At 54.1% G+C, this 23,776-nt stretch overlaps 2 protein-coding genes across 2 annotated transcripts in view; one reads left to right on the top strand and one right to left on the bottom strand.

Annotated features, from left to right (window-relative positions):
• Positions 1 to 13,424, bottom strand: part of LOC120398158 (pituitary homeobox 2-like) — a 45,043-nt gene extending 31,619 nt beyond the window's left edge. Inside the window, exon 1 of the mRNA XM_039525269.1 lies at positions 13,100 to 13,424. Coding sequence (XP_039381203.1) covers positions 13,100 to 13,103 — 4 coding nt within the window. The 5' untranslated portion in view covers positions 13,104 to 13,424. The remainder of the gene's footprint in view (positions 1 to 13,099) is intronic.
• Positions 13,425 to 13,501: 77 nt separating this feature from the next.
• On the top strand, positions 13,502 to 17,445 carry LOC120398664 (inositol 1,4,5-trisphosphate receptor-interacting protein-like 1). The gene is made up of 2 exons (XM_039526213.1): positions 13,502 to 13,638; positions 15,024 to 17,445. Exon 2 carries the CDS (start codon positions 15,027 to 15,029, stop codon positions 16,638 to 16,640), a length of 1,614 nt encoding a protein of 537 aa, XP_039382147.1. The 5' UTR covers positions 13,502 to 13,638; positions 15,024 to 15,026; the 3' UTR covers positions 16,641 to 17,445.
• Positions 17,446 to 23,776: the final 6,331 nt, after the last annotated feature.

Below are 23,776 nucleotides of genomic sequence, written 5' to 3'. Positions count from 1 at the left end.
TGGGGATTGATAAATAGTGAAGATGAAAGATCACTGATTCAGTGCAACTGCAAGGGTGGTTTAGGTTGGTGTAGCGATGCGGGACTCACCCCTGGGCGCCCCCTGCTAGTCTTCCAGGGAATTAGCTTGTCCAGCCATTGGAGCGCCCTCTGCACATCAATGTTCCATTGTTGCTGGCCCTGTGTTCCTCCTCGACCCCAGTGCCCCTCTCCTTTGGGTGCTGCCCTCTGGCAGTACCCCCACTCTCTGGGGTCGACCTCCCAGCTAGTGTAGACCTGGGCTCAGTGTTCACTGCCAGTCCTCATCTAGCCCCCGCACTCCGGGGCAGACTGCAGTCCATATCACTCATCATCGGCAAGGGGGGTTTGAATCTGCTGCCTCCACCTACCTGCAGGCTGCACCTCTGCAACCACAGTACCTTTTCAGGCCTTTGGCTAGGCCTGCAGCCAGGGGGTTTTCCAGGTGGGAGGACCCCAGCTCCCTTGACCTATTCCCCAGCACTGCTCTATTCCGGTATCTTACTCAAGTCCCAGGCAGCCAGGCCCTTCTTTCTCTCTGTGCCTAGAGAGAGACTGCCTGTGCGAAAAGAGCTAATACGCTCCTTGGATGCGTGAACAGGGGAATCTTGAGTAGGAGCAGAGAGGTTATTTTACCTCTGTATTTAGCACTGGTGCGACCGATGCTGAGCCTGCTGGAATCCTGTGTCCAGTTCTGGTGTCCACAATTCAGGAAGGTTATTGGTAAATTGGAGAAGGTTCAGAGAAGAGCCATGAGAATGATTAAAGAATTAGAAAACCTGCCTTACAGTGAAAGACACAAGGAGCTCCTATTCATTTTAACAAAAGGAAGGTTAAGGGGTTACAGTCTGTCAGTACCTACACGGGGAACAAATATTTAATACTGGGCTCTTCAGTCAAGCAGAGGAAGGTCTAACATGATCTAATGGCTGGACATTGAAGCTAGGCAAATTCAGACTGGAAAGAAGGAGTAAAGTTTCAACAGTGAATGTAATTAATCATTGAATTCTCCATCACTGACCATTTTAAAATCCAGATTGGATGTTTGTCTAGCAGCTCTGCTCTAGGAATGACTGTGGGGCAGGTTTCTGGCCTGTGCTCTATGTGGGGTCAGAGCCTTAGAGTCCCTTCTGGCCTTAGAGTCTATTACTCTATTTTAGATGGGAAAATGGAGGGACAGGGAAGTGAAGTGACTTGCCTGGGGTTACACAGTAGGTCAGGGACAGAACACAGGAGTCCTGGCCCACAGCCTCTTGCTTTAGCCACTGGACACCATTCCCTCCACATACTGGCTCTTTTTGCCCCATAAGTGTGCTCATGCCATGAAGACTCCTAGGCCTCTGCAGAACCACAGCCCCCCAGGCACAGGGACATGGAGTGGGGCTGGCAGATGGGACAGCAGAGCAGGAGACATGGAATGCAGCAACTTTCAAAGGTTTGCCCAACCTCCCCATCACCAAAAAACCCACAGTGCCTTCTCCCAATGCCCCTTCCCCGACATAACACACCCACGGCCCTGCCCCCAACAATAACCCACCCACCGCCCCGCCCCCATTAACTCACCCTCCTTCTGCCCCCAACATTAACCCATCCACTGCCTGCCCCCAATATTAACCCACCTACCACCCCGCCCCCGACATTAACCCACCCTCCTTCTGCCCCAACATTAACCCACTAACCACTTTATACAGAGTAAAACGGATTTATTTGGGGTCTGGATCCCATTGGGAGCTGGGTATCTGGGTGCTGGAGACAGGTGACTTGCTGAGCTGTTTTCAGTTAAGTCTGTAGCTCTGGGGGCGTGGACCAGACCTGGGTCTGTGTTGTAGCAGGCTAGCGTGTCTGGCTCAACAAGGCAGGGTTCTGGAAGTCCCAAGCTTGCAGGGAAAACGGGCTCAGAGGTAATTTCAGCACATCATGTGACAGTCCCAAGGGGGTCTCTGTGACCAAACTCATCACAAAGTTATCTAGCCGATTGCCCTACTTTCTCAGTATGAATCAGGAGGCCTGCCCTGTTGCACCCTCCTCCTTGTGTTTCCTCCCGGTATCCCACTCCCCCACTTACCTCTGGGATTAGGTCTCCATCCCCCGGTGAACCTAGTTTAAAGCCCACCTCGCTAGGTTAGCAAGCCTGCCTGCAAAGAAGCTCTTCTGTCTCTTCATTAGGTGGATCCCATCTCTTCCAAGCAATCCTTCTGCCTGGAACAACATCCAATGGTCGAAGAATCCAAAGCCCTCTTTCTGACACCACCTGTGTAACCACATATTTACCTCCACAATTCGATGGGCCCTACCTGGGCCTTTTCCTTCAACAGGAAGGATGGAGGAGAACACCACTTGCGCCTCAAACTTCTTTATCCTTCTTCCCAGAGCCACGTAGTCTGCACTGACCCACTCAAGGTCATTCTTGGCACGATCATTGGTGCCCACGTGGAGAAGTAGGAAGGGGTAGGCTTGATCAGTCTTGGCAGACACTCTGTCACATCCTGCATTCTAGCTCCAGGCAAGCAGCACACTTCTTGAGTTTCCCGGTCTGGACGGCAGATGGTATGACTACATCTCTCTTAGAAGGGAGTCCCCAACCACCACCATCCATCTCCTCCTCTTGGGAGTGGTGGTCGTGGAACTCCTATCCCTAAGACAATGCATCCCATGCTTTCTGGCCGATGGGATCTCCTTCTGATCCTTTCCCTCAGATGACTCTTCCAAACCATTCTCCTCTGTAGTACCTGTGCAGAGAGCCTGAAAACGGTTTCTTACCTCTATCTGCATTGGGGGTATGTGGGTTCTCCTCTTTCTTCTTCTGAAGGTCACATGCTGCCAATTTTCTTCCCCATTTTGCACTGCCCTCTCTGATTCTTCAGCATGCTGTGCCTGCAGTACCAAACACTGACTTCTATTCAGAAAGTCTTCATTTTCTCTGATGCAGCGCAGGGTTGATACTTGAACCTAGTCCTTGAACCTTCTTTTCCAATATGGAGGCCAGCTTGCACTTTGTACAGAGAAGTCGCTTCTATCGTCTGGGAGAAAGACAAACATGGCACATCCTTTGCCGGTCACAACAGCTGTATGTTGTATTTACTGCTCACAGAAGCCTGAAAGGCAAAAAACTCTGTGTCACCTCCCACGAGGCGAACTCCCAGGTAAATTCCCTCTGTTTGCTTCTCCTCTGTTCACAGCTCACAGATAGCTGGTCAGCCCAATAAAATCTCTTTAAATGGAACGGACTTGGAAACTCTGTCTCTGTGTGTGTCCTCTAGCGTGTGTGTGTCTGCCTGAGCTTGTATGTCTGGGGGAGCTCCCTGTCACCATGTGCATCCTTGTGTGGGTGCATCTTTGTATTTATTGCACATGTGGCTAAGTAATGGGTGTAATTTTGATCTTGTATGGCTTGGAGTGAGCTAAGCAGAGTGTGCAGAGTGTATCTTTTTCTCTAGCTGTGTGTCTGATCTCACTGTAGCTGTGTTTTTGAGCGTTCCTTTGTGTCTGTATGTGACAAGTGTGCATTGTGTGTGTTCCTGTGTATGTGTTTGTGTACCTGTGTGTTTATGTAGATTCATATGTGTGTGCTGCTGAGCAGCTGTGGCTGAGAGGTTATATTCACACTGGAGGGGCAACAGTTTCTGGTTTTAGCCAACCACCCACTGAGGCAAAGCTGAGTCCTTATAACTCAGCACACCCAAGAGCCCTGGTAACACAGAGTGCACTATGTGATGCCATGGGCTCATTTAACAGAAAGTGAATTGAGGGGAAGGGGCAGCTCAAGCCATCGAGATGAGACCCTGAGCCTGGGGATGGGGGAAAGCAGATAGGTCAAGGCCTCCTGTCCCAGCTTGAGCAAACGCCTACCTTCAGCTGGGAATGCCAAAGACAAGGCGCAGAAGCATCTTGGGATACGTGGTCACCCACGCTGCCTGTGCTTTCCCTGGGGCTGAGAACCAGAGCGACTGGGCCTGAGCTGGGAAGTTTGGCTCTGAGTTTGAAATTCTTGTAGCGCCAGGTCCAGACCCACAGCTGGCTCTGGCCTCCAATGTCCCCACGGCTCAGGGAATGGAGCCTGTGTCCTGGGACCAGCCCAGAGGCAGCAGAACTGGCAGTGGCAGGGAGGAGGTGATGGGAATTGATCCCGCACTTGGGCCGGACTGCATAGGTCCTGCCCCTCCTCTGGCCTAGCTCCCTGGGCACCAGGAGAAGACGGTGCCAGGAGGCAGGGATTGAAGAAGGGGTGGCCAGGAACAGCCACATCATTTTAAAGAAACCAGCAGTGGGGTGGCCAGTTGCGTGATGAGTGGCTGCTGTGGGTGCCCAGGGAGTGGAATACGGGGGAGGGGGGCACTATGCCACCTCAGCCCCCCCCCGACTCCATCGCTTCCTCAGTCTGCTATGCGTCTTCAAACCCAGGGCGAGTACCTGCCCCGTGCCCTCCCACACCCATGCTGCTGCCGGAGCCCCGGGCGCTGCCCGACCTCCCTTTGTACTGTGGTGTGATCTCAGTGCCGCTTAGGTGCTGGGCTGGCACCTGACGCTTGCCTGCCTGCCATGGCCCCACAGCCCTGCTAACCCACTGGGGATCTATTCCTGCTTCTCCCAGTGGCAGCATAGCCAAGCAGAGAGCAGGCTTTGGGGAAGAGGACAAGACCCTACCCCAACTTCCTTCAGCCATCACTGCACCCCCAGCCCTGCCCACCCGCAGGCCAAGTGAGACTCAGGAATGAGAACCATTTTAATGGAAGGTTATTCACTGCCACCCTGACCTTCTGTCTGGGCTAAATTTGTTCTTCTGCAAACAAGTCGCCTTATTTATAGCTGTGATGACAGGCCTCGGGGGCAGCAAGAGGCTCCGATGCAGGAGCGCGCCTGCCTGGCCCCTGTGCCCGCCCGGCGCTGATTGGCCCAGGCGGTAATGAATTGTAATCCCAGATAAGGAGTGTGGATTTGCTGGCTGTCGTTACCGACAGACCCTGGTAACTCGACCCCCTCTGCTGGCTTGATTTATGAGGGGATCTGTGTGCTTCGAAGTCTGGGCACCGCCTGGCACAGCAGGAAGGCTGAGCATTGGCCTCAGCATAAACAAACCAGTGAAGGTTACTCAGCAGCACCGGGCTGTGCTGGGCTCTAATCCTGCCCTCCCCCAGGCTGTAAATATACCAGCCGCTGTCACGTTACTCCACGCATCCCCGCCCCCTTGGTACAGCCTGCGCATCAAGGAGTCACAGCCTCCTGAGGTGGGGCGGTCCCCTCAGGGCAGAGCTCAGGGTCTGCTGCGGGGGGGAGTGGGAGTGGTGCGAGGAACACAATGGGCTCGGGGTTGAGGAGACTCAATCCCACCCAAGTCAGACAAAGCTGGGGCCTCGTGGTGGGGGCAAACGAACCCTAGAAGAACCTGAAGATGGAATTCACCCCTCATCCCAGGACAGAAAGGACCCAGGACAAGGTCAGGGTCCATGCCAGGCAAGGATGCCAGGGTGAGGAAGGCAGCAGGGGTGGAGAAGCCCCAGGCCAGAGCTGTCTGGGGATTGTCCAGTGCTGGGGCTGAATGAACATCACAGGCGTTCCCCTCTCCCCCCCAAGAATGGACAGTCCCCTCCACCCCGTCCAGAGTGGGCTGAAATGGGGAAGCTTGCCGCACTCTCTCTGCCCAAGAGGTGATGCCCACAGGGCAGGGCTGGGGTCTCTGATGGCACTGGCAGCTGTGCTATGGACAGCATGTGAGAGCTGAATGTATGTGCCCCCTCCTCCCTGGCTACATGTCAACAACCCCACTGGCACCCAGAGGTAGCTGCAGTTTGACAGCCCCTTTGCCCCATCGGGGTTGGGCTCTGCTCTAACACCGGTGTAAATCCATAGTCGCTCCAGATTTACACCAGTTCTGCCCCAGGCTGTCTCCTCAGTGCTTTCCTTGGCCTGAGGGCACATGCACTGCAGAGGCTAATGGGTGATCAGAGCCGACACCTTGGGGGTTGTGGCGTCAGGGAAGGGTTCTTTGGATCTGTGCTTTGGGTTTCTTTGCCCTGAATGCTGTTTACCAGAGCAGGCTGGCAGGGCACTTAACCCTTCACCTGCCATGGGGAAAAAGGTTCAGGCCTTAACACAAATAAACATCCCCCTCTCCAGAGGGTGAGTCCCAATCTACAGCCGGGGAAGGTCAGAGAGGTCACAGCTACAGCTCCCCTGCCTTCAGTGCCTTACATGCCAGCATCTCTGAACACCAGGCCACAATGGCTCCCCTGAGCCACCAGACCCAAGCACTGACAGATGGAAAGAGACCCCAGGAGTCCGAACACCCAGCCCGCTCTGTTCTAACCACTAGAGCCCACTCCCCTCCCAGAGCCAGGAACAGAGTCCCCGTTCTCCCTCCCTGCTCTCACCTGCGAGACGCCACTGCCTGCCCAGAGCAGGACTAGAACTAGGGCACCCCAACCTCCAGACAGCGTCCCTGAAAATGATACTTTTCTAAGGAAAAATGTCCCCATAACAGCTTGACAAGGGGGGTGCGAGGTCATATCTTGTATTGGCCCAACTTCTGCTGGGGAGAGAGGCAAGCCTTTCAGCCACACACAGCTCTTCTGCAGGGCTGGGAAAGGCACAGTCAGCGGCAGATTAAGGTTTTGTGGAGCCCTGGGTCAGAGCAAGTGGGGGACCCCTCCCCACTCCTTCTGTCTGCGGTCCCTCCCCCATTCCGCCTTTTCCACCTGCTATTTCCCCTACAGCCCTGCCCCGTTCTGCCCTTCCCCTCACCCCTGTTTCACCCACGGTCCCACCCCATTCCGCCCCCCACTGAGGACCCATAACCCATTTGCTCCTTTCTGCCCCCCCACCCCTCTGCAGCCCCAAGACCAGAGAAGCTCTGTTCCCTTCCCTTCCCCCAGGAGGCCATGGCGGGGAGTGAGAGCTCCTCCAGTCCCAGGTCCATCCTCAGAGGGACCTGGGAGGCAGATGTGGCTCCGAGTCACGGCATGGTCCCCCTTGCTTGGGGCCTGAGTCCGCCCTGAGCATAGGGTTGCCAACTTTCTAATTGCACAAACCCAAACGCCGTAGCCCCGCCCCTTCCCTGAGGCCCCGCCCCTGCTCACTACATTCCCCCTCCCTCGGTGGCTCACTCTCCCCCACCTTCACTCACTTTAACTGAGCTGAGGCAGGGGGTTGGGGTGCAAGACAGGGTGAGGGCTCCAACTGGGGGTGCGGACTCTGAGGTGGGGCCAGAAATGAGGGGTTCAGGGTGCGGGAGGGGGCTCCAGGCTGGGGCAGAGATCTGGGATGTGGGAAGGGGTGAGGGCTCTGGCTGGGGGTGCAGGCTCTGGGGTGGGGCTGGGGATGAGGGATTTGGGGTACAGGAGGGGGCTCCAGGCTGGGGGTGAGGCCAAGGGATTTGGAGTGGGGGAGGGGGCTGGGGGGTGAGGCAGAGGCTGGGGGTGTGGGCGGGGGTGCAGGCTCGGGGGTGGGGCGGGGGATGCGGGGTTGGGGGTGCGGGAGGGGGCTCGGGGCTTGGGCCGGGGGCTGGGATGTGGGAGGGGCTGCAGGCTCCAGGGTAGGGCCATAAATGAGGGGTTCAGGGTGCGGGAGAGGGCTCTGGGCTGGGGCAGGGGGTTGGGGCATGGGAGGTGAGGGCTCTGGGCTGAAGGTGCAGGTTCTGGGGTGGGGCTGGAGATGAAGGGTTTGGGGTACAGGAGGGCTCCAGGCTGGGGTGAGGCCGAGGGTGTTGGAGTGCAGGAGTGGGGCTGCAGGGTGAGGCAGGGGGGGGGGGGGGGGGAGAGTGTGTGTGCGCTGGGCTGGGGTGCTGGCTCTGGGGTGGGGCTGGGGATGAGGGGTTTGGGGTGCAAGAGGGGTATCCATGTTTGGAAGGGCTCAGGGCTGGGGCAGGGGGTTGGGGCTTGGGGTTGGGGTGTAGGCTTACCTCAGGTGGCTCCTGGTCAGCGGCGGAGCACGGCTAAGACAGGCTAGTCCCTACCTGTCCTAGCACCATGCAGCACCCCAGAAGCGGCCAGCAGCAGGTCTGGCTCCTGGGCGGGGGGCCAGGAGGCTCCGTGTGCTGCTGTCGCCTGCAGGCACCACCTATGCTGCTCCCATTGGCTGTGGTTCCCATTGGCTGCGGAGCGCCTTGGTGCCGGACCTGTTGCTGGCTGCTTCTGGGGTGTGGCGCGGTGCCAGGACAGGTTGTGACTAGCCTACCCTAGCCCCGCTGACTGGACTTTTAACGGCCCGGTCGGCAATGCTGACTGGAGCCGCCAGGGTCCCTTTTTGACTGGGCGTTCCAGTCGAAAACCAGACACCTGGCAACCCTACTCAGCGCTGAGTCTGGGGCCTTCCGGCCTGGTCAATGGGTGCTGCCTTTCTCCCCCTCTTCTGTCCTTCCCTCCGGCCCCTCCCCACATGGTTCATTTCTCTACCCTGTGACAGGCTGCCACCTCAGCAGCAGGCCTCCTTCTTCCCCGGGGAAGGTATTACACAACTGGGTTAATCTCTCCTGCCTGTGGAGAACTGTCCCCTTGACACCCCAAGGTGACTTGTCATGACTCCAGACTCCCCCCTGACAGCTTTAATCTCCCTGACACCTTCGCTCCCTCCACTTTGATCTCAGAGTTATGGGAACCAACTGCAGGCCGGGCCGGGGGGAAGACACAAAGGTAACGGGACCCGGGACCCGTGGGCTCTGAGCTGTTCAGGGAGTCGGCAGGCACTTTGTATTTAATCACTGAGTCTAACTGGCCTCAGAGAGCTGTAAAAAACCTCTCTGTAGCTTTGCAGTCCCTGTAGAAAGGATTTAGACCTCGTCTATTCAGGCAGCTAACTCCTAGTGTAGACATGATTCGAACTAATGAAACTTGTGTTCACACCACCACAGCCACTCCAGTGACTGAAACCCCCAGCCAGCCCCACAGCAGATGTGACTTGGCCTGGCTCCAGTGAAGTCAAGAGTGTGACACTGGATTTACATCAGGGGAAGGTTTGGCCCCCAGTGTGGACAAGGCCTTAGACATGTTAAAGATCTGCAGGTCTGGCCCCTGGAATTCAGCGCTCTAGGTGAGTGGTTAGGTGGAGGTTTGCGTGTACCGTAGCAGAGCAATTTGCCTGTTTCCGCAGCGTTGTTCAGCGTGAAAGAGCCCAAAGCCCGTTGCAGAAGGGCCGTCTCCATCCTTTGCACAATTCCACTGCGCTTGTTGCAGGGATGAACTTGGCCCGGCGGAGGCAGTAGTCACAATTCTCACTCCTGAGCTGCAGTCACCTCCGTGGCAGGGCTGAGTCCCCTTTGGCACATACCAGTGCAGCTCAATGGGAAATTATTGGTTCCTTTCTAAAAGGGTTTGGAATTTGTCCACAAACCTGAAAAGTCTGTTGTGGTCAGGTTAACAGTCAGCTTCAGAAAGCCCTGTGCGTGCGTTGAGGTGCCTGCCTGGGAACTTGAACCCCAAGTACCACCTTTCCAGGGGAGCAGCCCAGCCCGGAAGCTGTTTCTTTGCCAATCTACTGGGATCTGGGGTGGTGTAAACACAAGTTTCACCAGTTCAAATCATGTCTACACTAGGAGTTAGCTGCCTAAATAGAAGAGGTCTAAATCCTTTCCCCATCTCCTAGATAAATGCCTTAATTACCAGGCTGGAGAGTCACTCTTGCTCTTTGGCCCAGTGACTATTTAGTATTTATCCAAAATGGGACAGCGTCAGCAGGACAGATTGAGAGCAGCCCACTCCAGAATAGTCTGCAGCCTGGTGGGTAGAGAGGGGTGAACATTCTGCCTGGGACAAACGGACAACAGGACAGTGTGCTCTCTTTCCAGAGCCAAGGCATGACATGTGACTCTAAGATTGGATGGGCTTCTGAAGTCGACTGGAAAGGATCCATTGGGGATGGTTCATATCAGCACTCGGGACAAAGGATTGTGGGATAGATGACTTCAGGGAACTCAGAAGTGTGCTGAAGAAGAAAAACGTGCAAGTGATCCTTCTTCCTGAGCAAAGGAAGACAGAATGCAGAAGATTCTGCAATTGAACCACTGGCTAGGTAAGTGGAGGAGGGTTTGGGTTTTGTGGAACATTGGCCACCTTCTAAGGGGAAAGGGAGCTGTCTAGTTTGGATGGCCTCCACCTCAGTAGAAGGGGGAACAATCTCCTCAGGGACAGGCTGGCTAGAGTAGTCAGGAAGGCATTAAACTAATAACAAAACAGGAGAGTAAAAAGAGGGAAGTTATGAGCACTCAGCACACACCTGAGATGATGAGAACAAAGTTAATCAGGGAACAAAGGGACATGAAGAGAAGAAATTCTTTAGTCTGAATGATAATTGGGAATTGTTTAAGAACACTTTACTAGATGCCCAAAAAGACACAATCAGGGAAGAAGGCCATATTGGTTAAAAACCCTACCTGGTTAGAGGGGAACTGAAGGCAGCTATATACAATTTAAAAATTATATATATAACAAATAGAAGAAAGGGAAAGTTGGTAGTAATGAATATAATTCAGAAGCTAGGAACTGTAGACAATTGATAAGGGAAGCAAAGTGACACGATGGGAAATCTATGGCCAGCAGAGTTAAGGACAATAAGGGGTTTTGGAAGACCCATTGGCAAAGGGTTCACTGTTCTTTGCAAAGAATTCTCACCTCAGACCTGACAACCTCAGTATAAGGATGTCTTGCAGGAAATGTATTTGTAAGGGATAACATGTAAGGGATCTACAAAAAGCAGGTAAATTATAAAGATTCATAATCATTGCAAGATGTATTTACAGGTAATATTTAAGGAATAATGGAACTATACTGACAGGCTGCTTTATGGACTTGGAGTAAAAGTTAATCACCCGGGAATATATATCAGAGATAGCCCATTCAAGCAGGTGGGAGCTGTACCCCTCCTGGGTTAGCTGTAATGCCAGGTTCAGTTATCTAGCCTTGCTCCATCCCAAGACTAGCCATGGAAACCATGAGAGAGAACTGCAAACAATCAAAACCACTCGGAGGTGAAAAAGGGACATGCAATAGACAGAGAATTGCCCTGTCTGTGAATAGAGACATACTTGATGGGGACCCCATCCTGAAAGACATCTTTCCTGAACCCCCTTTTCTGGCCTTTAAACAACCCCCACAACCTCTCCCAGCTCATCCTCAGAAGCAAGCTCCCCACAGACCAGGACACATCAAATAAACCTACTTTTGTTTTATCAGAAGTGCTTACAAGGGCTGTATGTTGTACAGGAGCAGGGATTTAAGGTCAAACTAATTAACTGGGCTACCCTGCTCCTTTGGGGGCAGAGGAGCTGGAATTCTGTGAGTAGCCAGTGTCAGGCGCTGAAGATCGCAGGGGAACTCAAAGGGACTCAGTATTAGGGACTGGGCCATGGGTAGTCTTGCCTAATGGCCAGGGTGGAAGGCTGGCCTAATGGTTGGAACAGAATTGCCTAGGCCTAGTGGCCAGAGGCCAAATCAGAAGCCAAATTGCCAAGTCCAGGAAGCGAGTCAGAGCCAAGAGCCAGGAATCAGGAGCCAAGAGTCAGAGCCAGAGTATCATCCTGCATCATCCGTGCAATCGCCAGCTGCTGAGTTCCTTACAGCTACTCCTTTCAGAAGTGGTGTGCCAAGTCTTCATTTATTCACTGTAATTTAAGGTTTTGCGCGCCAGTAATGCATTTTAACATTTTTAGAAAGTCTCCTTCTATAAGTCTATAATATATAACTAAACTAGTGTTGTATGTGAAGTAAATAAGGTTTTTAAAATGTTTAAGAAGCTTCATTTAAAATTAAATTAAAATGCAGAGCCCCCCAGACCGGCGGCCGGGACCCAGGCAGTGAGATTGCCATTGAAAATCAGCTTGTGTGCCGCCTTCGGCACGTGTGCCATAGGTTGCCTACCCCTGATCTAGAGGCTGCTGAGCTGAATTCACTTTGGGCCAATGGTGCACCAGCACTGGGGCTCCCCTACTACAATCACTAAGAGCTGAACTCACTAAAAGAGCTAAACTTACTGAGCTGAGTGCTGTGTTAACTAATGGGGGAGCCTGAAGCTCTATCGCTAAGCGGCTGGCAGAGCGGAGCAGTTTGCAGGACGGTTGGAGTAGCCCACGGAACAGTGAGTGGAGCGGTTTGCAGGGACGGCTGGAGCGGCTCACTGGTCGGCTGGAGGAGCGGAGTGGCTGGTGGAGTGGAGCCGTTCGTGGTGAATGCTGCAGCAGAACTCCACGGAGAGGCGGGGCAGTCGGCCCCAGACCATGTAAGGTGCCCTTTAACACCCTGTGTGCCCCCCCCCTCCAATTTCCACCCAGGCTCGGGGGGGGGGGTGAAAAACTCTGCAGATAGACTTTTGAACTCTGGTGCAGCACTGACCAGGGACAGAGACTTTTGGGTTGTTGGACTTTGGGGTAATTGGACTTAAGACCCTAAGGGGAAAAGGACATTGCCAAAACTTACTTGGTGGGTCTTTTGCTCATGGTTTATGTTATGAATCCTGTTTGTGGTGTTTCCCCAATATGATGCCACATTGTTTCGCCCCTTCAGTTGGCATCTTGCAGTAAACTGAGACTCTGTGCTTCAGAGAAATATTAAGAACATTCCTCCTAGAGGCACAACAGGTGCAACAAAATATAATACTGTCCCAGGTCACTGGGTAGGCTCGAGCTGCTTTTGCATTGCGTTATTGAAACGGAACCCTGGATACTGAACCCGGCCCTTGTTGCTTCATTTTATACTCAGAGGGGCAGAAGGTTACCACCATAATGGGCCCAGCAGAAAGCACCCAGAGGGGTTTCCAGCTGCAACACCCTGGGAGAGCGTCTCTTAGAGCAGATTGCTACTGCCAACTGACGGGGCTGTTCCGGTAGAACTTGCGGCAGAGGTTTAAGGTTGGGTGCTGGGTTCAAAGCCCCCCAGTGGCTGGGGTTGTTACACTGCCAGTGGCTATCAGCAATCCCTAGCTGTTATTGGGTTTGCGTCCTGCTTAGGAGAGACTGAGAAGAGATAGCGCAGGAGCCGGGAAGCCAGTGACAGAGCAGAGCGAAAATCAGACAGAGAGCAAAACCAAGGGCAACCAGACGGCCCTCTACTGGATACTGCCCCCCCAACTATGCCAACTCCCCTTTCTCCCCCCAGCATAACTCATCTGAAACTGCTACGGATGGACCAAAAAATCATGGGCTTCTGCCTGCGTTCCAGCTGGTACTATCATCCGATCCAGACTTGCTCAAAATCCAGCTCCTGCCACGACTCTGGCTAGCTTTGCTCAGAGCTGCTCCGACTGGGGTAAACATTGCACTTCAGGCTGGTCACATGTCATCCCACCAGCTTTGCCCTGCTCCCATCAGTTCATCAGTTCCCATCAGTCACACCTCTCTGCTGGGATCACCCAAATCTGGACACGGGCAATAGCAGAGAGGCGGAGGGGCAGGGCAGGGTCTGACATTGCAGGGCACCCAGGGGGCTTCGTGTGCCGCCCCTTTAAAGGGAGTCTGGCCGGTGTGATGTCACAGAGAGTGGGTAATAATGGAAGATGGTTGGTGTCAGTGGGCTGGGGAAGACAGGCCAGCCAGACCAATGCGAGTGGACCATCCAGGAGAGTTGCTCTTGGTGGGGTTGTAGCATGGGCCAGCGCTGGCTTAAGCTGCACCCTCCCTTAGAGAGTGTGACGCCTCCACAGAGTGAGTATGGAGAGGCTGGGTGGAGGCAGATGGAGGGGGAGCCCCAAGGCAAAGCTTGGAGCAGCGAACATGGACTTGGAGAAGCATCCTGACTGCTGGAGCACATGTTCCTTAAGAGAGTCCTTAGCATTGGACCAAATTGCCGAGAGAGGTCATTAATTTGAAGTGCCCAGCTTGAGACAACCAGGCCTGAGTTTCACGTGTGCGGAGCGGCTGCAAACTGGAGTAGTGGGTGCTCCGCACTTCTGGACATCAGGTCACGCACTCAGAAATGAAGCCCCCCCAATCAGTGGCCTTATGACTAGTTAGTAACTAGCCTTTCCTAAGCTTGGGGGTAGGCAGAATTATTTAACTGCAAGTGGCCCAGATGCTGCCTATCAGCAATTTGGATTTCTTTGGCTCTGCTATAAATTCTAGCCCCTCGACTAAGGGACCAATTGTCTTGGAAAGCAGTTGGCTTTGGAGCTGGGGTCACTGACCCACATTCTAGGGAGAGGTGGGACGATCTGAACCGTCTGTACCCAGCTGACGATGGCCCCTTGGTTCCAGACAGAGGAAACTGACAGAACTCAGCTCCTCAAGGCAATGAGACAGTGCTCCGCTTCCAGCTCCTGTGGGGCTACATGAGACTCAGAGCTGTGGGGGTTGGGGTGGACTCCAAACTTCCCCCACATCAGGGAGTTGTTTAGATCGCGATCCCGTTGACTCCAGTGGACTATTCCGACCTCCCTAATTCACCAGCAATTAGCTTCCAAACGATATAGCACTAAGATGTGTCTTGGCAGAGACCCACGGTCAAACTCAGGCTGGTATCAAACAAATTTGCAGATTCAGGACCAAATGGGACAGAAAATCCCACCCATGACTCAGAGCCAGCATGCCTAATGCACCTGGAATTTGACCCCCACATTCTCCCACGACCCCAGCAGCACAAGCAACCTTCCCCCAAGCCCTGGGTCTAGACTCCAGATACCCCACCCAGCCTCCATCCTCCTGACCCATCCGAGGGGCCCAAACCCCACTTACTTCATAGCTTCCTGCCCCCTAGACACCAAATCCCTCTCTCCTTCCTTCAGAGCCCCCAGGCTCACACACTCCCCAAATCACCCATCGGAGAAGGAACTCCCTGCTCCCACCCCCTTGCCTGGAGGGGAGATGACCTCTCCCAGTCCCAGCCTGGGCCGGGGTATGTGAAACGCTGGCTCCAGGCCTGCGGTGCCTCGTGGAGGAGGCCGTGTGCTCTCCCAGTGCATCTCCTGCAGCACCCAGCCAGGCACCTCGGGGTGCTGCCCAAAGCTCTGGCAGAGGTGGAAGGGGAGCAGGATACCCCTCCCCCATCCTTTCCCTCCTACACCCCCTGAGTGGTTTTCTCTCCCCTTCTCCAGGCCATGGCTGTGGGCAGCCTGCTCTTCCTGGCGGTGCTGGTCATCGTGCACCACCCCCTGAGGGTCAGCGACAAGCAGGACCCGGCAACGGTGCAGCGGACGCAGCAGCAGGAGCAGCGGCTGGCCCTGGAGATGATGCGCCTGCAGTTGGAGTTTGAGCAGAGGAACCAAGAGGAGAGACCGGGCCCACACCAGAGCCTGGGGCCAAACCAGAGCCAGGGGGAGGAGGAGGCCACGGCGCTGAGGGTGGCAGCCAAGCAGGGGCCCAACGATGTGGCCTGGGATGGGTGGCTCTGTGGGTTCCTGGTCATTATCCTGCTCTTTGAGCTCTGCAGGCCAGGCCTGGAGCCCGAATCCAGCTACGACTCCAGCAGCGAGGATGCCAGCAGCGAGGAGGAGGAGGAGGATGATGCCGAAGCAGTGCCAGGGGGCTCCTGCACCCGGCATCCCGACTTCCCCGACAGAGCGGCCCTGGAGCACTTTTATGAACAGCACCTCCAGGGAGTGTCCGAGGACCTGGCCAGCACCTGCGAGTTTGTGGAAGGTCTGGTGAACAGCCTGCTGGAGGTCTGCCAAGTCCTCACCTGCCAGACCTTCCTCCCACAGCTGGAGAACTGCATTGGTGTGGCCAGTGCCTTTGAAGGCTGGTGCCCCCACAGGGACTCCGAGGCCTACCGGGTGCTCGTGCCCCTGCTGCCGCCCAAGGGGCACTCCTTCCGCCTGGAGATGGAGAATGTGGAGGGCACCCTGGAGAAGCACGGCCACATCCTGGTGGAGCTGGAGTGCATGTGCAAAAGGGAGAGGCTGCTGGGGGACGTGGTCTGCCTCCTGCACCACGCCGAGGAAGACCTGAGTGACAACATACAGGGGCCCTTCCGCGTGCACCTCTTGTGCACTAGCTCCCACTTGGATGTGGAAAAAACCACCCTCTGGTTCCACAGTCTGGTAGGCAAGGCCTGGGCCCTTGTGGCTCACAACTACAGCTTCCAGCTCACAGCCCAGCCCTCCACCTCCTCCTGCAAGCTCAGCCTGGCTTGTGAGTCCAGGAGGGCCCTCTCCATTGAGATCATACTTGGGGTGCAGCGGGGAAACTCTCTGGTCTTCCTGGCCAGCAACGGGGCTGAGACGGGCCCCCCGAGCAGCCCAGTCTGGCTAGAGACCTTCGCTGTCCAGGAAATGCTGTTCTTCCAGTGGGTGAGCAGGTACGTCCCAAAGGATAGCTGTCACCTGAAATGCCTCCAGATCCTCATCCACCTCAAGGAATGCAGGCTGCCCATCCTGGAGAACAGGATCCTTACCACTTACCACTTCAAAACTGCCCTGATGCACCTACTGCTTCTCCTGCCGGTGTCGGAATGGCGCCCGGAACAGCTAGCTCAGAGGCTGCAGGACATCCTCTCGTACCTGCGCCGTTGCCTGGAGGAGAAATGCCTCTACCACTTCCTGATTGGAAACAGCACCCTGGCCAGCCAGATCCCTGTCCCCAAGGCCTTCCGGAACGCCAAGCCCCTCAACCTCTTCCAGCATCTGGCACTGGAGCCTGCTGCTCATGCCCAGGCAACCAGTGAGTTCCTGGAAGTGATGGAGCAAGTCAGGGCTCTAAAGTGCAGCAATTAGCAAGACAGTGTGTGGGTCTGAGGCACCGAGCAGCTGATTATGCTGTGAGTCTGATAGCCTAGCCCATCATCTGCGGCACAGAATCAATGCAGCTTCTGTCTCTGGTGTGACTCTCACTTGCAACCTCCCTGCTGAAAAGCATAGGCCCAGCAAATGGTCTGATCAGCCACTTCAAGACCTGGCAAACTTGTACCATCATCGGGCTGGATAGGCCGTTGCTTTTAGATGCCTCTTTCTGGTCACAGGTTTACAGCAGTGCTACAAAATATCCTGGCGATGCCAGACTCTTGTTAGGCAGAAGGGAAAAGGAGAAGAGAAGCACAGAGAAGAACAAAGGGAGAGAAAGAAAAGGACACGTGGGCTGGAGAGAGAGACACAAAGTTTCACATCCCAGGTGGTGGTTGGGATTCAGCCGGAGCTGGGTCTGGGTCCGTCTCTGGCCTCGCCTGGTCAGGACATCACTCAAGATCAGGAAGGATGACGTCCCACTGTCCCAGGAGGTGGTGGGGATGGCAACCATGGTGGTGAAGCTTGCTCCAGTAGCCAATTTTTCTCCCCAAAGTCTCTAAAGCCCCACATTAGTTTGTCCACCAATTAGTTTCAACTCACCAGTTCTGGTTCACTGGTTTCCGATTCCACACTTTTCTTGTTACCAGGCATGATCGTAACACAGTCCTTGAGTTGGATCAGGAAGCCTCTTTGTCGGGACTAATTCAGTCTCCCGTTCGGACTTTCACCCAGCAATGTTTGTTCTTATAGGCTGTTGTCACATCCTATAAATTCACTCTCGTTTTTTACAGCTGAACTCACACGCAAGGTAAATTTGTTGGCCCAATTATCACAACAGTCTTCATCAAAACCAAATCACCCCCCAGCACCTATGGACACCAACACACTTGGTTTCCCCTTAACACTAGCTGCACACTCCATTTCACCCTTCCACGTATCCAAAGACGGAGCACAGCACATGGAATAGCCTCTGTGATAACCCAACATGTTATGCTTCATTTTGTGCTATTCCAACGCCGCCCCCTCGCAATATCCCACGATCCCTGTTAGTGATTCACTTCTCCGCACATATCCCCCTTTCCCACTGCCCTGCTGGCAAAGTCCCTGTCCCCCAAATGTCCCCATTGGCAAACACCCCTCCACACTATCCCAACACCTCTGCCGGTGACCCCCTCCACCCCAATAGTCTGATGTCCCTGCCAGAGAAACCTCCTCCCCCAGGTATCCCAATGCTTTCACTGCCACCAAACATCTCCTGGATGGGGCACCTGAGGAAGCCTCACACACCCTCAAAGGGCCCTGCACCCCACCTCCGCAGTGACTCTCAGCCAACGTGTAACAAAGGTTTATTAGTCGCCGGGAACACAGCGTAGAACAGAGCTTGTTAGCACTGAAATCAGGAAGATTTAGCAAAGTCCACCAGGGCGGAGGGGAGAGGGGGGCAGTATCCAGAGCCCAGGGCCCTCCCCACTGAGTCCCAGACCAGTAGCCCAGCCTGAGACACCCCTCTTGCCCCTCCTCCATCCTCTCTCTCTTTCCCAGGCAAACAGGTCACCTGGTCTCTTTGTTCTCCAACACCTTGGGCTGGCTCCAGCTCTCAGTTGCCAGGGTACAGCGTGGCTGCCTGTTCTCTGTGCCCAGGTAGCCGGCAGTCACACCTGCCCGCTAGGGGTCTCTGCAATCATCACACACCCTTATCCCGCCACCTAGATACTTGAATGCCACACGGGGGAAACTGAGGCACATGCACAGTATTCAGAGAAAACATTAAGAACATTCCCACTTTGTCACAGGTGGCACAGCCCCCCACTGGTCTGGGCTGTACCCTGGTACATCACAGAGAGCGCCCGATATCTCAGTGTCCCTGCTGTGCACCCTGGTACTATCCCAATACCCCAATGGAACCCCAGCACATCCCAGAAGGTTTCCCACACATCACACTGCAACACCATTGAGTCGTCACACCAGGAAGAGTCTTTCCAGTGCCCTTTTCTCATACCCAAGCGTATCCCCAGCTCAGCAAAGCCCATTACACACTCCCTTTGAAAACTGATCAGATCCTAACAGCGGCAGGCAGCCTGCTGCTGTGTCAGTGGGGATCCTGGCCGCAACACACTGACATTGGCTCTGGCAGTGCTGCAGCCAGACTGGGGTCGGCTGCCCCCGGGCTACTTCCACTCTCCCCCTCACCGAGTACCTGAGTTGTCATGGTGTCAGCATAGGGGTCAACCACCATTCGCTCCTCAGGGTAAGTGTCCATGGGCAGGGTCAGTGGGTCCTTGGGGTAGGTGGCGAAAGGTGGGTTCGGCTCCTCGTCGGGGCAGCTGGAGTGGGGCAGGCTCATCCAGGCCTCCCCGGGATAGTGAGCGAGGGGAAGGGGAAGGGGAAGGGGAAGACTAGGCTGACCACTGTCTTCCACTGCCTCCCCAGTGGGAGCTCGGTTGCAGATATCCAGCCCCTCTGACGGCTGGCGCCTTACTGAGCTCGGAGGGCCTGCCTTTATACTTCTGGGTCAGTGCTTGACCCTTTGCGGGGCGGGCTCAGAGCTCCGTAGCTCCGCCCAGTCTGGCATTCTGCTGGGCTCTTCCTCCTCCAGGGCGTCTGGGAACCAGGCCACCTCACTACACACACGCCCTTTGAAAACTGATCAGATCCTCCCGGGAACCTTCACCAAGTCACCGGAGCGAGCAAGGGATGAAAACCAACATCTAGTGGACAGAGGGTCCCTTGTTTCCTGTTTGTCCCTCACTCCCCTTTCTCTGGCTCACCTCCAGGAGCTCAGCCAGGATGCAGGGGAGTGGTTCTCTGCCCACCTCTAGTGCCACCAATTAACAGTGCGAGGCAGGTCAGTGCCCCTGCAGCACTCCACTCGAAGCAGACTGTGCAGATCTCCATGGGATTGGCTCTCTCCTTCCCTACACGTTTTGGTGAGCAGGGAAACAGTTAACATTGACATTCAAATTACCAACAGGGCTTCGAGTCAACTGGTTTATGGCCCAGCTGCCTCTGCCTGAGGATGGCCCTGGGCGCCCCCAACCACTTGCCGCCCCAGGCGGCTGCCTAGTTCGCCTAGGGGTTGCACCGGCCCTGGTAACTGCTGACTTTGTGGGCCTGAAAGACTGGATCTGGGTGTGAAAATTTCTTCCTTTCCACCATTGCAAGTACATATAGACCAGAGTGCTGGGAGCACAACAGAATAGGTTAGGGTAAGAGAAAGCTGATTAGGGGAAAGAGGCCTCCAAAAAAATCTTGTCTGAAAATAGCCACAGGATTGGTTTAGTTGTCAAGATTTTTGTGGTCGTGTAAGTGAGATACAGTCCCACTAAAATAATCACACAACATTCACATTTTATACTACTTATAAGTTTGTTACACATACTTGGGGCTCAAACTATGGCTCTGATCCTGATATTACTCTCTCGGGATCAGTCGTGGATAATTTCCGTCACCCCCTTCCCTTCTGGGGAAGCAATAATTAAAAAGTTATTCAGGGACTGGGGTAGAATTTATGGTGCAAATTTAGGTCATTTGATCAAGACGTTCCCAATACATGTCCTCCCTCTACATTATGAGCTGCTTTTAATTTTCAAAGTACTCTAAAATCCACACGCATAATGAGATTATCTAGGATATTGGTATGCCAGAACAGGGCCAATGGTGCAAGCTTGGAATAATTTGGCTCAGGTGTTCCTCGCATATTGTTCCCCTCAGTGAGAAGAAAATGTTAATATTCCAGTTGCTCTAAAACGGATATGTATCGTGTGATTACCTTGAACAATGGTATTCCACGACTGAGACTATTCATCTCTTTGGAGCATCCTAATTCATCTGAGCACACCCCACTGAATGGGCCATTCCACACATCAACATCACTCCTGTACTGCAGAGGGCTGAGCAGAGCCCCTTCCTTTGCGCTAGCTCCCTGAAGTAGATACAAAGTCTGGGGGTCCCTGTTATTCCTCTTGCTGCCTCCAGCTGGTGGATGTGCTCCTCACAGCCCATCAGTTACCATCCTCCTTTCTTCTCATGGCCCTTCCAGCCCTACCGGGGGAATGGTGTGGCCAGGAGGAGAGCAGAGGTGGTAGCTAAAGTGGCAGATCATTCCCCTCAAACCCCCATGCCCGCCCCTAGAGCCCCTGCTGGCTCACTGCTCGCCTCTTTGCCCACCTGCCACTTGCCCACCCGCTCGCCGCCAAAGGCAGCCTGCCTGCCGTGTTTGGGGCGGCAAAAAAGCTAGAGCCGCCCCTGCATACAGAGAACATGAAAAGGTGGAAGTTGCCATACCAACTCTAAGAGGCTAATTAAGATGAGCTATTATCAGCAGGAGAAAAAAAATACTTTTGTGGTGATAATCAAGATGGCCCATTTGAGACAGTTGACAAGAGGTGTGAGGATACTTAACATGGGGAAATAGATTCAATTTTTGTAATGACCCAGCCACTCCCAGTCTCTATTCAAGCCCAAGTTAATGGTGTCTAATTTGCATATTAATTCAAATTCAGCAGTTTCTCATTGGAGTCTGTTTCTGAAGCTTTTCTGTTGCAAAATTGCCAACTTTAAGTCTGTTACTGAATGACCAGACAGGTTGAAGTGTTCTACTGTTTTTTGAATGTTATGATTCCTGATGTCAGATTTGTGTCCATTTATTCTTGTGAGTAGAGACTGTCCGGTTTGGCCAACGTACATGGCAGAGGGGCATTGCTGGCACATGATGGCATATATCACATTGGTAGATGTGCAGGTGAACAAGCCCTTGATGGCGTGGCTGATGTGATTAGGTCCTATGATGGTGTCACTTGAATAGATATGTGGACAGAGTTGGCATTGGGCTTTGTTGCAAGGATAGGTTCCTGGCTTAGCGTTTTTGTTATGTGGTTGCTGGTGAGTATTTGCTTCAGGTTGGGGGGCTGTCTATAAGCGAGGACTGGCCTGTATCTCAAGAACTGTGAGAGTGAAGAATCATCTTTCAGGATAGGTTGTAGATCTTTGATGATGTGCTGGAGAAGTTTTAGTTGGGGGCTGAAGGTGACGGCTAGTGGCGTTCTGTTATTTTCTTTGTTGGGCCTGTCCTGTGGCAGGTGGCTCTCACTGCTGCTCATCAGGCTGGGTTTGTGCAGAGCAGAGGGAGCAGAGGCGGCCAGTGACCTGGCCAGTGACCCAGCTGCCCAGGGAGACTAACTCCCGGTCCCTCTCCTTCTGCCCCCCTTCCCTCTCCTTCTACCTCCCCCTCCGTTGCAGGAGCCCAAAGAACCCCTACTGCAGCCCCCAGGGGAGGCGGGGCAAGGCCCCAGCCCTGGTGCACCACAGCGCCCCAGCCCTGGGTGTTTGGGCAGCACGGTCCCCATGCCCCCAGCCCTAGGCAGCCCTCAGCCCTGGGGCTCAGGAGGCCAGGCAGCGCAGTCGCCGCGCCCCCAGTCCCGGTTCTCAGGTAGCCCCAGAGTGCCGGGCAGCAGCACCGGCCCCCTCCCAGCACCAGCCCTGAATCCCTGCAGGAGGCACGCTGGCCAGGGGGTGGGGGCGGAGGCCTACTATACCCCCTGCTCATGAGAGGGAGCTCTGTGCTCCTCCCTCACCCACCCACTCCTAACCCTGGCTGGAGCAGCTCCCTGAGGCTGCTGGAGCAGGGACCCCCCCTCCCCACCGAGGGCTGACACAGGGCTGGGTCAGCCTCTACTGCAGCAAGCCCAGGGGCTACAAAAGTTGAACAGCTCATAGGCAATTAATGCAGCCATCTACCAGCTGATCAGTGGTGGGCAGGGCTGCCTAGGAGCTAGGAACTACTGAGCCCTGGCTGGGGCTGCAGCTAATTTTTTCCCCTGGGTGCTCCAAGGCTGTGGATGCCTATCCAGCTTCTCTCCTCTCACTCCCACCTCTGGCATTCAGACCGGTTTTTCAGAGGAGCCCAGAGTTCGCTGTCCATCTCCCAACACCCTGCACCTCCTTGGAAAATCCCACCCTTCCTTACCTCCCACTCAGTACAGGAAACTATAACACAGTGAGAGAGGTATGAGAAGCCAGCTAGAAAAACTGGCTATTTGCCAACACTAAACAGTCCCAAACTGGGGCTATGTTCCTCCCGGGACAAAAGTAAAATTTTTATTAAAGCTAATATTCAAAAAACTCTAATGCATATGTTGGGAAAAGAACATCTGTACATCTAGGCATAGTGCTTAGATTATCCACAAATACAAAGTTTGTTTTTAAAGTCATATGCTACATAGAGTACACAGTCAGCAACAGCCCAAATGTAGGTGAATAGATTTAACAATACAGTTTAGATTACGGGTCGGCAACCTTTCAAAAGTGGTGTGCCAAGTCTTCTTTTATTCACTTTAATGTAAGGTTTTGCATGCTAGTAACACATTAACGTTTTTAGAAGGTCTCTTTCTATAAGGCTATAATATAGAACTAAACTATTGTTGGATGTAAAATAAATAAGGTTTTTAAAATGTTTAAGAAGCTTCATTTAAAATTAAATTAAAATGCAGAGCCCCCCCAGACCGGCGGCCGGGACCCGGGCAGTGTGAGTGCCACTGAAAATCAGCTCATGTGCCGCCTTCAGCACCCGTGCCATAGGTTGCCTACCCCTGATTTAGATATTAGAATCCAAGTATTCAGGTACATCACCCATGAAAAGTTTACAGAGGTTTGGTCGTGGAAAGCAAAATATACCAATGAGTGGAGATTGTCCCTCAGTAATTGAGAATTCGGTTGGGTGTCTGTGTAAGAAAACACAATCCACGAGAAAAGTGGTTGGAGTCTGCCGTGCAGCCCTGGCAAGGGGACCGACCGGTGACACTGGCCGGGGTGAGCCAGCTGCAGGCAGATGCTGTATAAACCTCCCACACCCAGAGCACGGCGCGTCCCTCAAGCCTGACCCGCAGCCCCTGAGATCCCAACCCCTGCCCCATCCCCCACCTGCTCGCCGCCGAAGGCTTCACCACCGTCCTAGTGAAATAGTGTTCCCTAATATCCAACCTAGACCTCCCCCACTGCAACTTGAGACCATTGCTCCTTGTTCTGTCATCTGCCACCACTGAGAACAGTCTAGATCCATCCTCTTTGGAACTCCCCTTCAGGTAGTTGCAGGCTGCTATCAAATCCCCCCTCACTCTTCCCTTCTGCAG

This window comes from Mauremys reevesii, linkage group 2, assembly GCF_016161935.1.
Source record: "Mauremys reevesii isolate NIE-2019 linkage group 2, ASM1616193v1, whole genome shotgun sequence".
NCBI classification, from domain to species: Eukaryota; Metazoa; Chordata; order Testudines; family Geoemydidae; genus Mauremys; species Mauremys reevesii.
Note: the sequence above shows the minus strand (reverse complement) of the source record. Positions and strands in the feature narration are given on the sequence as shown.